This window comes from Monopterus albus, unplaced genomic scaffold (genome assembly GCF_001952655.1).
Source record: "Monopterus albus unplaced genomic scaffold, M_albus_1.0 scaffold58.1, whole genome shotgun sequence".
NCBI classification, from domain to species: Eukaryota; Metazoa; Chordata; class Actinopteri; order Synbranchiformes; family Synbranchidae; genus Monopterus; species Monopterus albus.
This window is the reverse complement of record NW_018127938.1, coordinates 486,983-503,721: the sequence shown is the minus strand read 5'-3', so window position 1 is coordinate 503,721 and position 16,739 is coordinate 486,983. Positions and strand designations below refer to the sequence as shown.

Below are 16,739 nucleotides of genomic sequence, written 5' to 3'. Positions count from 1 at the left end.
CCCATCAGCTGGCAGTGAAGCTGGAGCCACGGGGGCTGATTTACGTCAAGCTGAGCCTGATGGAGCAGTGGCAGAACTCACTTAATGGGGGGCCAGATGGAGACAGGGAGCCCCAGGTGTTTGGCGTGGAGGCTTGGCGGGTAGTGGAAAGGGAGAACTCGGGACTTATGGTGCCGCTGCTTATAAGCAAGTGCATCACTGAGATTGAGAAGAGAGGCTGCCAGGTGAGTCTGTGTATGATTCAAGGTGTTTGGCTTTTAAAAAAAAGTCGATCAGGTGACTGAAAACTATGGGTTGTTGGTCATGATTAATCCTACAGCTTTTATTTACTTTAAGGTCAAAAAGGTCAAAACACAAAAATATTATATTTATTTTAAATATGTGTTGGATAAAAGAAACATGTGAGAAGGTGGAACCAGTAAATGTTTGACATTTTTGTTTGATAAATGTGTGATTCTAAATTATAGGCTTGCCAGTTTTAACCTCACAGTGAGTGTCCTTCAGAAAGTCTGTACAAGTTGTCAGTTGAATTGTTAAGCTCTACTCAAATCGCAGGGTTATTTCAGTTTGATCTAATCTATAAGGCATACAAATTCCACAAAGAAGCATATAAGTTGTGGATGTGCCTTCTGGTGTTCACTTGTCCTTGTTGTTCTGGGGAAGCTGTGACTGCCCTCTTCACACAACAGTCTTTACTTTGTTCACTCAGGTGTCCTGTTTATGTAATTCACTCCGCTTTGTCTTGCCAGATTGTGATTCCTATCTGTTTCTGTCTCTCCTTGACTGCCTCTGTTTGCCCCTGTCTGCCCCCACCCTGCCTCATTTTGCTGCCTTCTTTCATTACAGGCATGTTGAGCAGACTTTGCTCAGGCTATCAGTCTGAGATCAAGTATAAGTGCTCCCCCAGGTTGCAGGCAGACAGGGGTTAGGACGGGTTAACATCAGATCCCAGAGGAATTTGCTGGTTGCGTCACTAAACCACGCATGGCTGGTCGTGTAGCAGTATGCCTTTACAAATGATTATGTAGATCTTTGATAGAGACTCTCTTTCAGAGCCTCTAAGAACTGAGCATCCTAAGGGCTTCTCTGAGTTTTTAAAACACTGGACAGAAGAGAGCACTATATGGGAGCACTCAGAGATATTTTTAAATAGAGCTATCCCAGTAATCTACATGTTGCCGTACATAATAGAAAATGATACACACATTTGTAACAAACATTTGGTGATGAATGAATATTTGTTATGAACAGAGGCATTATTTTAGACAACACAAAATCCCTGGTGTCGTGCTGTTAAAGGCATTTGTTTAAAGCTGAAAGTATTTATTTTATTTTCAATACTGATTAATCTGACATTTATTGACACAGTTAAAATTCCTACTGTAATACTCCAGAAGTCCAAGGTGACATCTTCAAATGCCTTGTTTTGACTGACCGACAGTCCAAACAACAGTATATTCAATATACTGTACAGTAATATAAAACAAAGAACAGCAGAAAATCCTCACAAACTATGAGCTGGAGGAAAGTCACGTTTTGACGTATTTGCTTGAAAAATGACTCAAATGATTAAATTTGGATACAACATAAATGTAACTGTAATTTGGAAAATAAATATACCAAGACTGAAGGGTTTTTTCTGTTTTCTCACATGCTATAATCGTCTAATAACTTTTATAATTAATTTCATAATCTATTAGGTAGACGATGTTTTATAATCCCCGTTCGTTTCCATGCTGTGTAAACAGTTGGCATGAATGAAAGCTTAAAGGTTAAGCTGATGGTGCGATGATTACTGTGGTTTTCTGAAGGGCTTTCACCCTTTGTTCAGTGTGAGAGGAAAACAAATTTTTTTAAAAACACATTTTTATATAGTGACTGACATGAAAAAAATCTTGGCAACAAATTTGTTCATTCATAGCTTTTTTTGGATTGTTAAAGTTGAATTTATTTTCTTTGTGTTAAACAGTGCTTTTTTGCTGGGACCTTTTTGTTAAGGTGTCTGTGCCTGGTTCAGACTTTAGCAACGTAAGTGGGAAGTGTTGTGACTTTTGTTGAAAAAGCCTCAGGCCCCTTTTTAGACATATTAAAATTGCCACGAAATTAAGTATCAAAAGGAGTTTACTTTGATTTTGGCTTTATTTGTGTTTAGACCTCATCAATTATTTGAACATTTACCTGCAGCTACCTAGACTTCAAAAAAAAATCCTAGTTTAAGCTTGTAATTTGTGAGCGTTTACTGTTTGTTTTGTCATATAGTTAAGTAAATAACTATGTACTTTGAGCTGTTGGTTGGACAAAACTAAACATTTGAAGATGACCTTTTCAATATTTTCAGACATTTTATGGAACATTTACTGATTAAATAATAAGCAGACTGATCAGTAATAAAAATGATCATTAGCTGCAGCCGTACTTTGTAGTTTTGCACTTGTGTCTACATGCTTTTGTCTGATACTCAAAGGCATTTGTGTGGTCAAATGCACTTTCCTTTCTTCTTCTTTAATGTTTCTGTAAAGTTGCTAAGCTGATCCGAGACTTAAAAACAAGATGGTCCTTCGAGCATCTACGTGCCTGCTCAGAGAACTCATCTGGTTTTGTGGGTTTGTGTCTGCCTTGCTTTGCATATATGTCTTGGCTGGTGCTGCTTGTTGTGTTTCCAAGAGGTCGCAGTGCAGAAGTAGCGCTGTTTTTGCTAACAGCTGTTCATCTCCTGCATGTAGAGCACTCGAGCTCTCCCCCAAAGAGAGAGTGTCAGTTTTTTTCTGAATGGACTTGTTGTTCATTGTGCCCAGTGAGTTCTGTTTACTCTCACACAAAGCCAAATCCCTGCCTAATCCGTCCTCCGCTCTCCTTCTCGTGTGAGGTTTAAAAAACAGTGCTCAACTCGCCTAGCACAGCTCACATGTAGTCGGTCTGCTGGGATGGGGAGACGTTACAGTGCTGCTATGCTGGAGCCCAGTAAGCACAGCAGTGTGTACCACCAGTGCGAGTGCACGTGTGTTTCTGTGGTACTGTCCGAGCCGCCATTCACAGCCCACTGGCTTAACACCTTACCAGGGCAACCACACCAGTTGGTCTGTTATGCCTCATACCAGACAGTGAAGAAATTATGGTATATCTGTAGCTGGGACTAATCCCATCATAACAGGAGGACACTGGTGCAGAGGTTCAAGTATCAGATATCAATGTCTCAAGGAAATTGACCTGAGTTCCTCCAGGTCATACTTTGGAGACTTAAAGCAACATAAACGGTTTATTGTTGCGCACTTCCATTTTTAATACTGAGATCAGTCATATCACATCTCTGTAGTTTAGTACAATGCAGTGCAAGAAACAAGCCAAAACATGGAACTCTGTTCATAGATGTATTGAAACGGATGTTACACACTTGATGCCTGTTCAGTTTTTAATTTTTTAACGAACCACAGTGCTCTAAAGTGAGATTTACAACTGTCAACAGAGGAAGGATTCCATGAAGTTCAAACATTCAGTCTGCACCATAGTATGGGTTATAGGATCATAACAGTAAGCAATATCAATATTGAATCAATATTAATCTTAATCTTACAATTAGACAGTCCTATCATCAGGGGCATAGAAGTTTTAGATAAAAAAAACCTTCTACCTTGGATTTTCTAATGAATTTTTTAAAATTAGAGTAAGAAACCTAGGTGAAGTGAGCACTATGCTTCTTGTAGCACACTGGAACATGCACTGTAGTGTATAGTATCTCTGTTCTTGTTGATTTTGTTTTGCAAGGGTCAAAGCACCTTGTAATACATCCTGTGTCCCATCAAAAAGTGGGGAAAGACAGTCTTTGTTTGAAAGGTTGAAAATGAATGTCACCACACCTGAAAATGAACACAGCACTCTTCCATGTGTATGTCAGCTTATCAAAGGAGCTTATGTTGAGTTTAAACAAACTTGAGTTTAGAGTTACATGGTTTCTGTGAAAGTATTTTTGGATTCTGTCCAGCACATTGTCTGAGTGCAAACAAAGAACTTGAACAATTGTTTGTAAAAATATCTACCTATCTGCCAGCTGTTTATTTGACCTACATATACACGTATGTGTGTGTGTGTGTGTGTGTGTGTGTGTGTGTCCAGGTGGTAGGTCTCTACCGTCTTTGTGGATCTGCAGCTGTAAAGAAGGAGCTACATGAGGCGTTTGAAAGAGACAGCCATGCTGTGGAGCTGTGTGAAAGCATGTATCCTGACATCAACGTCATCACAGGTAAACTGAGACGCTCACAAAGCACAAGCTCATTCCACACACTTGGTATAATTAGGACCTGGGAGTTAACTACATAACATGTCCAAAGAGCACTGGTGCTTTACTGGTGTCAGTCTCATACATTTGTCAGAACAGAATTTTCTACTGTATTTTAAACCATATTCAATTATTGTGATAATGAAATGTACTCTGCAGCACCTCTTTGCTTTAGAGCATAAAAAAGCTTACAACAGTAAAACAAACACAGTACACCAACTTTAATAACAAGGGCTGGAAAAAAGTTAGTAAAATAGGAATGTCTAGATAGAATTAGATTAAGCTGTACAGTAAAAGTGAGAATTAAGCAATTTAAGCCAACAGAGGAAAGAGGAGTGACTGAATTAGGAGAGTAAGTTAGTGTAGTATATCTAGAATAATATCTAAACAAATGTAACATTACTCAAACCGAACCTGGGTTTAGTATTGATCCAGTCCTTGCGCCGGCAAACATGTCTGAACTAGTGTGTCGCTGCCAATAGGTCAGTGCATGTGTATGTCTGAGTCTGCTGTTTGTGGTGAAGGGGGGTGGGGGCAGAGTTGTAGAAAATGACTTTTTCTTCCACAAAAAATAGCTGCTGTTGGTTTTGGGAAGCTCCTGTAAAGGCTGCCCTATCATGCCTGCTTGGAGCCACATGCATTTGCAGGGCAGGGTAAAGAACACAGTTAGCAGTTGAGCGGGTTAGAAAAAAAGGCCAGCACCAGCTTGGATTGTTGGTTTTTGCTCACTGCCTAAATTTGCTCTGCCAAGCGAGTTGCTGTTGCCTGAGTGGATGAGGACAGGGAGAATGGGGGAAGGGAGGCAACTGAGGGGTTTATGGGATATAATCATAGCTATAGTTTCAATAAACATACTTTATGAAATATATTTTCATGTCAGTATTCTGAAATGTCTGAATTCTGAAATCTGTGTTTCAAGATACCTTCTGATTAAATGTATAATTAAAGTGTAAAAACAATGCTGAAAATTGGATTAAATGTCTGCGGTGTGGAGTCAGGCTATAGGCTAATAAGCGAGCAGCACATGGGTGACCTAGGAGGGCTGGCATGTCACACAGCTAATTTAAAAGTGGAGGTAGTGAAAGGGATTATCCAGGGGTCAGAGTTCAATCCAAAGCTTGCAAAACATGCCCAGTGCGTAGTCCTTCATTGTTTCAAGTCACATTCCTATGTTTCAAATTGCAAAGGAACCAGAAAAGTGTCATCAACATGTGCAACATGCTGAGAAAAGCCAAGACAAACAACTTCAGCAGTTTGCGGTGATTACGCTTTCTGTGAACACATACAACACTTTTCAAGTTCTACTAGAAAAAGTCCTTGTTGCTGTAGATCAGCTGTGATGTGTGGGTAATTGAACAATTTGTGAGGATTGTGGGTTAAGTTTGTATTTTACTTTATTTTTAATAAGTGGTAAACGTGCTGTTCCTTATACTCAACTACTTACATTTACACTGAATGTGCTGCACATTGGATACCTTAAACTTTGTTTCACCGCTTCTTCAAGAGAAGCAGCACCAACCAGCTCGACCTTTAAAAGCACATTCATGCTTTCTAGGTTTACTGAAAGTTTTGGATTGTGAGCACGAGGCCTTTTTTCTCATTTTTGCATCAACTGAACCAGAATTTAAAATCATAGTTGCAACTCTGGCACATAAATGCTTCCATAAATTCACAAGCTGACTTTTTTATGCTTTAGTTTTTATACTTAATAATTAAATGAGATATGATGTGTTAATTAGTGAGTTTTAGAGGTGCTAATTGATTAAAGTTGTTGCCTTTTCCTGTTTCTAGTCTTTATGTATGCTAAGCTTGCTAAGTAGTAGTAGCTTTTTTACTGTAGAGGCACAGGAGTTGTATTGAAACTGCTGGGGGGGGGGGGCCTCGACGACAACTTTAAACTGGACACGTTAATGTTTTTCTTGTTAATTCTGGTAATGAAGGTCACTCAGTAAAGCCTTATAGGCTGTTTGGCACTCAAGTATAGTTTAAACTCTAAATATTTACTTAAGCAGTTTTAGTTCTCACCTCTTTACTGATCATCCTGGTTGGGCACAACAAGTGTGCATTGAATCGGTGTGAAAAGTTAGCTTTTAGTGGACAGTTTAGTGAGTCTGATAATGATTAAGCCCTCAGCTCAACCTGTTTCGCCTTTGTGTGGAAACAAAGCTTCTAAAGTGATACAATGATGGGAAACTGGCTCAGATATTTGTCCTCTGAAACCAGTGCGTCCTGAGCCTGGCTGGATTGAGTGCTCAGTACAGTTATTGATCCTAGTTTGTGGTCTTTAATTTTCCTTGCCTGACTTGTCTTTACCAAAGCCTACTTCCCTACTTTGCCCTCCACCCTCGGCGTCCTCCACTGAAGACATGGAAAGTCATTAACAAGTGCCCCCTTTGTTGCCAAACAAACACAGATGGTATTTGGCTCACGCATGGTGGATTAGCTGAACCCTGGGCTGGCCCGAGAAACAGGCAACCACTTGACAAAGAGCTCCAGGCCTACGTGGGTGTCAGAATATTTACTAAAAACTGCAGGTTGGGAATCAAAAAGTTGGTGGCAGACATACCTGATGAATATAAATGTAGTTTCCAGAGTTAGGACAGGGTTTGCTTATTTTAGCATTCGAGGGTTTACAGAAAAGTTAAAGCAACCACAGTGTAAAACTTGATTGTGCCATCAGACACGACAGCGCCCCCACACACACACACACACACACCCCACACCCCTCCCCCCCAGTGCCACAGGGGCGTGCAGGACAGCAGCAAGGGGGCCAAACGTCGAACAAACCCCTGTTTGTTCTCCAGGCGAGGCGCTGCCTGCAGCATTGACAAGGGCAGTGACCTTCCGTTTTGTTTGAACAAGAGGTTAAAGGTAGAGCAATGCCCCAGTGCATTGTGTCCCTTGTAGTGTTTGGTGGCACATTTAAAACACTGAAATTGTTGGAATTAAACAGGAAAAATATTTCCATCAGAGTATTCTTAAACTGTCATTTGTTGCTTTGTTTTATTACTGAGCTGCTTTTGATTTCAGGACTTCTGTTTGGTCTTTATCAGTCATATACAGTATGTAGGTGGAGATATACTGCATGTACTGTATACTATAGTTCATATCTCTGCTGGTGTAAAGCCTAACTCCAGTAGTTTCAATGCGAGAGGACAGACACTCGGTGTGTGCTTGCTGTTAGCTTGGCTGTGAAAGAAAGTGTAGCAACTCCAGGGAAAGCACAGCAGCACACCTGTTCAGCCCTTGAGCCCATGACCTTGTGTGTGTATATGTGTGTCTGTGCTGACTCACAGCAGGCTAATGATTTACCTGAATGGTTGTATTCTGCTCACTTCAGAAAAACACCAGTACATGTGCACGTACACGTACACAAGGTTGGAATAACTGCTGTATTTTTAAGTCTAAGTACAGATTGACAACAGGAAGCTGGAGAATGTTCACAAAGCATGTCTGTGTAATCAGTTTTGCAAATCAGCATGTCTACAGGAGAATTAAGGAGAGTCGGTGTACCTTGTGTTTGTGTCCTTATCGCACTTTGCTCATATCAAATTTCATACCAAGTCTGATGAAGACAAAAGATACCAGAAGCATTCAAGAATGTGAATTACAGTAAAAAACAAAATAGAAACAAGCTGCTACAGATCAGCATTGCCGGCTTTCCGGACACAGGAAACACGTTTACTTGCAGGGACATTTTATAACGCTTTCAGTACACGTTTGCCTGAAGCCCTGTCAAAGTCTGACCCGCTGACTTGGAGCTGTCACTGTGTGTGTCTACCTGAGCTGGGAGGGCTGATACAGTTTACTAGTGTGCCTGGATGGGTGTGTGTGTGTGTGTGTGTGTGTGTGTGTGCGTGTGCGTACCTCTGTTGGTGTCACGACGTGTTGACTCGCACAGCTCGCAGAGGAAATAGTTGCAGAGGGGCTTCTAAAACAAGAAAACAAAGTTGCTGTTACTATGGTGGCTGTCACAAACAGTACATGTGTGAATACATGCATTGGTCAAAATTAATTACATGTACTAATGGGAAGTTTAACTCCTCAAAAAGAAAGAACTGATAGAACAATTTGTATTTGGTTTAACTAATATCTAACTCAATATTTTGTGTGTGTGCTGAATATCAGTGTCCTGCCTTGACCAGTTGGGGTGAGTGTATAGAGGAGAGAGAAAAGAAAAGAAAAGCAACATGACACAACAAACACAAGAACAAACAATCAAACACTGGGCAGGTTGGTTCAAGAGCAGGCTTTTTGAGTAAAGGTACAATTACAGCAACCTTAAAAACCTGTGGAACATAGCCTGTTAATAGAGAGAGGTTAATCAGATCTAACATGAACATGTTGATTAGGGGTAAAACGTCTTTGAGCAGCCTGGTCGGGATGGGGTCTAAGAGACATGTTGATGAAATGAAGCAATTACTGAAGTCAGCTCAGAGAGATCTATAGGGGAGAAGTAGTCTAAATATAAATGAGGTCTTACAGATGTTTCTAAAGCCATTGTACTTGAGGCACGTCTGTGAGAGTTGTGGGAATGATTTGATTAATTTTTTCTCTAATAGTTGTGATTTTATTTGTAAAGAAGCTCATGAAGTCATTGCTGCTGAGATCTAAGGGAATGTTAAGCTCAACAGCACTGTGGCTCTTTGTCAGCCTGGCTACAGTGCTGAAAAGAAACCTGGGGTTGTTCTTATTTTCCTCTATCAGTGATGAATAATATGTAGGCTTTTTTATATGATAATAAACTATCTTTCCAGGCTAAGAAAAACTCTTCTGGCTTAGGGGATGATTATTTTATCAGTACTAAGCACCAAATCAGACAGAAAGTCTGAGAATTCAGTTAAAAACTCTGAATAAGGGACAGGTGGATGGTATACAGTAACAAACAGAACAGGCTTTTGAGTTTTCCAGTTTGGGTGTGAGAGACTCAGACTGAGGCTTTCAAATGAGTTATAACTATGTTTAGGTCTAGGGTTGATTAATAGGCTTGAGTCAAAGATCGCTGCCACACCTCCACCTCGGTCTGTGCTTTGAGGGATGTAACCGTTACTGTGACTAGGTGGAGTGGATTAATTTAGACTGACATATTCTTCCTGCTGTAACCATGTTTCAGTAAGACACAATAAGTCAATGTGATGTTCACTTATCAAATCAAAGATTTAGACGAGAGAGATCTGATATTTAGTAGTCCACATTTGTCTGTCCTGTCATTTTGTTCTATAAGAGGAGTCGTCTTAATTTTATTTAGGTTCTTATGAATAACTCCTCTCGAGTTGATTCTTGATTTATATAATTTAGGTGGGCGCGGGGCAGACACAGTCTCTATGGGGTACTGGGAGTTTTGGGTGGGTAGCAGCTGCAAAGAGAGGCATGTAAGACTGCAACCCTGCGTCCTGGTCTCAGCTCTGGGTTGTCATAATTTAGGTTGTAAAATAAACTCGTCCTGATTTCTAGATATGAGAGTCGCACCACCCAAAGTGGGATGGATGCCGTCACTGCTAATCAGACCAGGTTTTCCAGCTGCCTATGAAGCCCACATCATTTTCTGGACACCACCTAGACAGCCAGTGGTTGAATGACGACATGCGGCTAAACATGTTGTCACTGGTCAGATTGGGCAGGGGTCCAGAGAAAACTATGGAGTCCAACATTGTTTTAGAAAATTTACACACCACTCAACATTAATTTTACAACTGGCGCAGTTGGGAGTCATTGCCACCTACCTGAATAACAGCCTTAGTGTATTTACCTTTATCCTTAGTCAGCAGCTTCAAAAAAGGATGTCGTCCGCTCTGGCCCCAGGAATACATCTAACTATGACTGCCGGTGTCTCTAGCTTCTCTTTCTGACTATGGAGTCGCCAAATACCAGAGTTGTTTTCTCAGCGGGTGTGTCGCTGAGTTTAACAGGCAGGTTATGAACTGTGAGCGTTTGTTTCGAGCTACGACTCTTGCGAACCATCACTCGGCCACGTGGCTGAGATCCCGGCTGCTCGTGAAGCACCGGAGGGCAGTTAGCTTGAGCTGAACTAGGTCTAGGAGGCCCCACACTGGCTACATGGGCCTGGTTAGATGGGCTGTTTTCCATGGTGCGGAGCTGCCTTTCCAATTTGATGAGCTTCACCTCCAATGCTGCTAGTATCTGACATTTATTACAAGTACCATTATCAATAAAGAAGACAGAGGAATAACTAAACATGTGACACACCGGCAAGAGAAGGAGGGGGAAGCCATTGCCCTCAACTAAACTGCTTAGCTAGCTGACCTAAAGTAGCAAGTTAAATTTGTGAATTAGCAAGAAATTCTGTAACACAGGTGCTTAAGTATTGCAAATATATTGTCGTGACTCAAAATGTCTGATGTTCAGATAAACCTAGAAATTAGTGAGCCTAATCTGTAAACAATCTGGTAGCATGCACATTACACTGTGGGCACAGTAAACAGGAAGTGAATACTGTTACCCTGGGAACAGAAAACATTTTTTTAAGTCTTTTTACTTAACAACAATGCAAATCAGTACAAAATACTTTCAGTACAAATTGTTGCAACAGATGTAAGAGAAATACATTTTTCATGGCTAGAGAAACAGGTCTTGTCAAAAATTAGTAATATGCCATATTCTTTAACAACATTCTTCTTCTTCTTCTACTGCTGCTGCTACTGCTGCTGTTTAAGGGCAGTTGGCATACTGCTTTAGGTGCATTACCGCCACCTTCTAAACTGGAGTGTGGATCAGAACGGCCCCTACCTACTACGATAACAAAATAACCTCACTCAGTTCACATTATATTATATTGCTTAAGCCTGTGCCCTCTAAAAACCTATGACGTGCTCTGTATCCTATATCCCCTGAGCTTTTTCCCAACACATCTGGTAAACTAAAATTCATTCCACCGCTTAAAACGGTACTTTTTAATAACTCCCTCTCCCATCCAAACCTGGGACAACTCATTATAACATATTCCACAGTTTCTTGTACCCTACACATCTCACATTCCCCTGTATTATGCTTCTTCATCAACTTCAATGTACTTTTCAAACCAGTATGCCCAAATCTCAGTCTTGATAACATACCTTCCATCCATCTATCCATCCATCCATCCATTATCTATACCACTTAGTCCCGAATGGGGTCATGGGAGGGCTGGAGCCAATCCCAGCCAACATTGGGCGAGAGGTGGGGTACACCCTGGACAGGACGCCAGTCTATCACAGGGCCATAACATACCTTCTTCCTTCCTATTTCCAGTACTAGTCCCAATAGGAAACTAACAAGTGGGATTAAAAAGGTAAGAGTGTTAAGAGTGCCCTCCAGTCTTTCTTCTGGGGCTAAGTCGATGTCAATGGATACAGTGAATCTCATTGTAGTTTGCTGTAAATAGAAGGCAAGTGGCAAAGAACAAAAACACCAGGGGTGGGTGAGAGGAAGCCCAGCAATGTAGAAGTGATAAAGAGGACTATTTTAGGAACTCCCGGTAGTAGGATGCTGTTTAACATAGACATGTGTCTTTTTACCTGTTTTTACAGCTAAACATACCATTGTTTTGCTCTCTACAAGCAATGTACTATATGTACACTACAGGTTAAAAATTGAAAATGAAAACACTTTCATTTCAGGTATTCAGTAGACAATTATTACTTATGTTAAAATAACAAGCATTCATGGCTTGGGGTAGACAGTTGTCTTATTAAATGTTATATTGTGCTGATAAGTAGAATATATTGATGCCATGGGTATTAGCTCAGATAGTGCTAAAAGCCTGAACAGAGTGAAGCAATCTCATGTTAAGTACGTATGTTAGCACATGAACTTGGTGGAGAAGAGTCATCTCTGGAATCCACAATGTAAGGCTGCTAACATCACACACAGGAAATCTTATTCTGGCACTCAGTCCATGTTTGAATCTCACAGCAGATAAGTGTCTGAAACATCAGCAGCCACAGCAGCATCGTAGCCTTTTGACAAAGCTGTCCTGAAGTGATCAGACTGTTGCCAAGCGAGTTTGCTTATCAAATTCTGCAGCAAGTGTTAGCAGCACTTTGTACATCTTTGCAACTGAGCAGTGCAGCAGCACTGCAGAACAAACATTGGATATATGGTGTAGTGTGGATGTGTATTATTGTTGTTACTCTTGCAGTGTGTATTACTTTGAATCATAACAAATGCTGCTCGTCCCCAGTCTTCTCTGAAAACTGATCCAGCTTCATGCAGAAAGAAAAGAGAGCAGCCACTAACCACAAAGAGCTGTCACACTGCCAACAGCCTTTTTTATTCCCGTATTTATTCTTTTTTTTCCCCTTTGCCTTTGATGAAAAGACATGCTAGTGATATTTCAGGGGCTTAGTGGAGACAGACAGAGTGGGTTTCATGTTTTCCATAGCTTTTGTCTGAAGTGCGGGAGGCTAAAGTCACAGGTGTGAATCACAGACACCAGGCCCCCAACACTGCTGACTACCGAGTCATGCCTGACTCCAATCAGGCATCTCAGCAGACGCCACAGGATCAGCCGCAGGAACAATAGGACTTCATTTTGCTGCCAAGAGAGTGTGCCAGGTTCAGTTGTTTAAAAGAAGAGAGAAAATAAAAGTTTTTATATCTCAGTGACAATACTTCATAAAGATATTGTATATTGTTAGTGATTTGTCAGGTATTAAAAAGCTCCTAGTGTCAGTTCTATTTGTCAGTTCAGGTGTAGGAAAATTGAAGGACCCTCCGTTATGTCTTTTCTTATCTTTCTCATCGCCAACTTTTCAGGAGTACTGAAGGACTACCTACGAGAGCTGCCCTATCCTCTGATCACCAAGCAGCTATATGAAGCCGTGTTGGAGTCCATGGCCACAAGGCCTCTGCGGATGGGAGCAGCGGGCTGTGAGAATGACCAGGCTGACTCAGAGCACACTGTCAGCCTGCTGGAGACCCTGCCAGAGGTGGAAAGGGTGAGGAGGACACACTGTACATCTACAAATAGATCCCAGTGATCATGGTGCCAGAACAGTCACCACAGTGGCTGTGAAAGGGATAACTGTAGCAAAGATAATGATGGTCAGGATGCTACGATTACTACTGTTTAACTACAATTACGTTCTGTAGGTTTTTACACTGGGTAATATTAGTGGTGGCATGCAGTTACCACATCATTTCTGTTAAGTATTTTCAGATTAATAAATAATGACAAAGTGAAAACTAGAGTCTGACTGATGGACTGGAGTTTTGAGCCTGACACTAACAACTGATACTCCACTGTATGTCTGCTTAGCATATTTATTGTTCTGACGCTAGTGAAAACTCAGGCAATCATGACAATAATCAGAGTTTCAAGTGGGAACAGCAATGAGAAAGACTCACTGCCAACAATAAATAATGATAAATGCTTGACTGTTTTCTACAGAGATGTTTTTACATGCCAAAAATACAAGTATTGTCTCGGTTACAGCCATCACAAATGTCATTCTGCCTTAGGATTACAGTATGTTGCTATGTCCACATGAAATTGAGTTTTTAGAAATTTTTATTTTTTCTTGCTTGTAACAATAATTTCAAAGCCTCTTCTCAGCAAAACTTAGAATTTCCTGCTTTGTGAAATTTCTGGAGTGCAGCATATTTCCACTAATTTTACTATCACAGCTGTCACAACAAGATGAAACCTTGTCTTATTTTTATAAAGTGCTGTTTTTCTTAATTTCATATAAGTGATATAGCTCTTTACTGCTACAAATAGCAGTGAAGTATATTTGTGTAGATCTGCTGCTGTCAGTGGTACTACTGCAACTACTAATCATAATAATAACATGTCTTATTTTTATGTGTTTGTGTGTGTGTCTATAAACCAGATGACACTGAGGATGCTTCTTGACCACCTGAAGCTGGTAGCATCCTACCAGGAAGTCAACAAGATGACGTGTCAGAACCTGGCAGTGTGTTTTGGCCCTGTACTGCTCAGCCAGCGTCAGGACGCGTCCTGCCATAGCAATCGAGTCTTCATCGACTCCGAGGAGCTGGCCAGTGCTCTGCACTTCAAAAAGCACATTGAAGTCCTGCATTACCTGCTGCAGCTATGGCCAGGTGACTGATTGTTCTATGGATTTTTTAAAATTACTGAATCAGTTTTGATATTTTTAGACAGGTCTGCAAGGCATTTTGGCGTGAGACAAACTATACATTAAAGCTACAATATGTGACTTTTTTGTTGTTGAAATCTGCTCCAAAACTTGTCTTAATGTGGAGAGGTGCTGCCGAAGCCTCCTGTGACTAGACTCATTAAACAGCACTGGCAGCAGTGCAGAGATATTAGCTTCTAAAAGGTTTTGAGTAGGATTGACCTCTAAAACCAAGAGATTTTCAATTATTTCTGCTTGATCAGTGAGTTTGTTGCATTCTCATTTATGGTAATTTCATAACGAGAAATACCTGAAGAGCTGGATGGAACATAGTAGATTGGAGCAGAGAGAGGGAGTGCTGGATGGAGCAGAGTGGATTGATTTGAGGTATCATGTCTGCACTACCTCTAAGTAACATACTGTAAATTTAAGGATGTAAAGCCTACTATACAATATTCCATACACCAGCTTTTTGACTTTGGGTAGCTATAGGGCAGCAGCAGCTCTATGGTTCAGCTCTACAAAGCACTGTTAGCAGCACTGGGTTGCTTTGATCATTGAGGTTATCCACCACTGGCACAAGCACAGCTGATTGGCTGCACTGGCCACCATCTGTTGGCCCCTCACAAATGAAACTTTCCACAAAGAGCTTCATCATGGCAGATTGAGCTGATCAGAGCAAAGCCAGTAGGCCGCAGCATAAACCAAGCTCATGAGGCGTGGCCCCTGTCTTAAGATAAATCGCCAACCGGGGCAGATACCCAGTACCATTTTCACTCAGCACAGGTCATTCGTCTGCCTGCACAGCTGTAGTTCTCTACTCACTGTGAGACATGAAGGAATCCAAAGATTATTCCAGGAACAATGAAAAGAGCTGCAGGCAGTGTAAAATATGTAAAGTATGTTTTATTCACAGCAACTACTTTTTAACCTTTGGCTTCAGTTTGATAAATGTTTGTTCACACTGTCTAATCAGTGTGTGGTTACAATATTGACCAGTGTGCTCTGTATCCATGCACACTTAAAAATGTTACCATATGAAAATCCATTAGTAATAATTGGACAAAAACTCATACTGTAGTTGTTGGCAGTTTGTGTCTTTACCTCAGTGAAAAATGCATTTTCTTCTGTGCTTTAATAACCATTTTTAGAAAAGCAGTACAGCACCCACTCACACACTGAATAGACAGTGTGAACAAAAATTTATCAAACTGAAGCCAAAGGTTAAACGTGTGCTGTCTTCAATCCAAAAGCCAGCATTTTGTGCACATGCATGCTGTGTTTTGAAAAATCTTGTTCAAGTTTTTTTTTAATATCACAGGGCATACTGTATATAACCCCTGAAGATATCCAGTGCTCTTCTCTCTAACTCAATTTAAACCAGATCTACTGATTAACGTCTGAAGAAGAACTGACTCTGCGTCTGGTCCGACCTTCAGATTTAACTGTATCCTCCATCTCCCACATTGAACCAGCTCTGCACAAACCACTCAAGTTGAGCACCTACCACCCTGCTTCACATCAGCCAGGGAAGAACAACAGAGAGGGAGAGACTTAAACTAAGTGCAACAACTGAATAAGTCAGCACTTGTGAATCACATATTGGGAAGTATGAGATGGGTGTTTTAAAAAGTACAGAGATACTGTAATTTTATTTAAAACAAATGTAGACAGTTAAAGGGAGGAGACAGGAAGTTGTAGTCTTTTCAGTAATGAAGTGATTCTACACTCTCTCCTGCTGATGTCACTGGGCTAGTCCCTATAACGACCTGTAATATCACTGACCAGGCTCTCAGTCAGATTGCAGTGTTTGTTTACACCCTCAGTGACAGTTCCATTCTGTCTTCTTCCGCAGGTCAAAGCGTAGGATGCCTGGACTATAATTAAAGACAGTCCAGGCTTAACCTTAGCCCTCAGCCCCTGAAGCTTCACCCTAACATTTCACAATAATTATGGGATATTTTCAGCTGCCTCTTCACACACCCCACGCACGTGCACGTGCACACACACACGCGCGCGCACACACACACACATATCCATCCCTCCTCAGGCCTCAAGTGTGCATGTCTTTGGGCAAGTACAAGGACATCTGAAAGCCTCCAGCAAAATAACAGTGGCACTATTTACAGGAAGTGTAATCGATAATCTTGTTGATAGTACTGCAGCCTTCCTGCGTAATACACTTGATACCATTGCCCCTTTGAAAAAGAAGGTAGTGAAACAGAGGAGGCTAGCCCCGTGGTACAGCTCGCAGCTCCGCTCCCTAAAGCAGGCATCACGAAAAATGGAAAGAAGGTGGCGGTCCTCTAAGTCAGAAGAGTTTTTCATAGCCTGGAAAGATAGTTTAATAACATATAAGAAAGCCCTTC

At 41.1% G+C, this 16,739-nt stretch overlaps 1 protein-coding gene across 1 annotated transcript in view; it reads left to right on the top strand.

Annotated features, from left to right (window-relative positions):
* The window catches only part of syde2 (synapse defective 1, Rho GTPase, homolog 2 (C. elegans)), a 45,244-nt gene that overhangs the window by 20,541 nt on the left and 7,964 nt on the right, over positions 1 to 16,739 (top strand). Inside the window, exons 5-8 of the mRNA XM_020602697.1 lie at positions 9 to 224; positions 4,111 to 4,237; positions 13,028 to 13,209; positions 14,104 to 14,335. Of these exons, the coding sequence (XP_020458353.1) occupies positions 9 to 224; positions 4,111 to 4,237; positions 13,028 to 13,209; positions 14,104 to 14,335 (757 nt within the window). The remainder of the gene's footprint in view (positions 1 to 8; positions 225 to 4,110; positions 4,238 to 13,027; positions 13,210 to 14,103; positions 14,336 to 16,739) is intronic.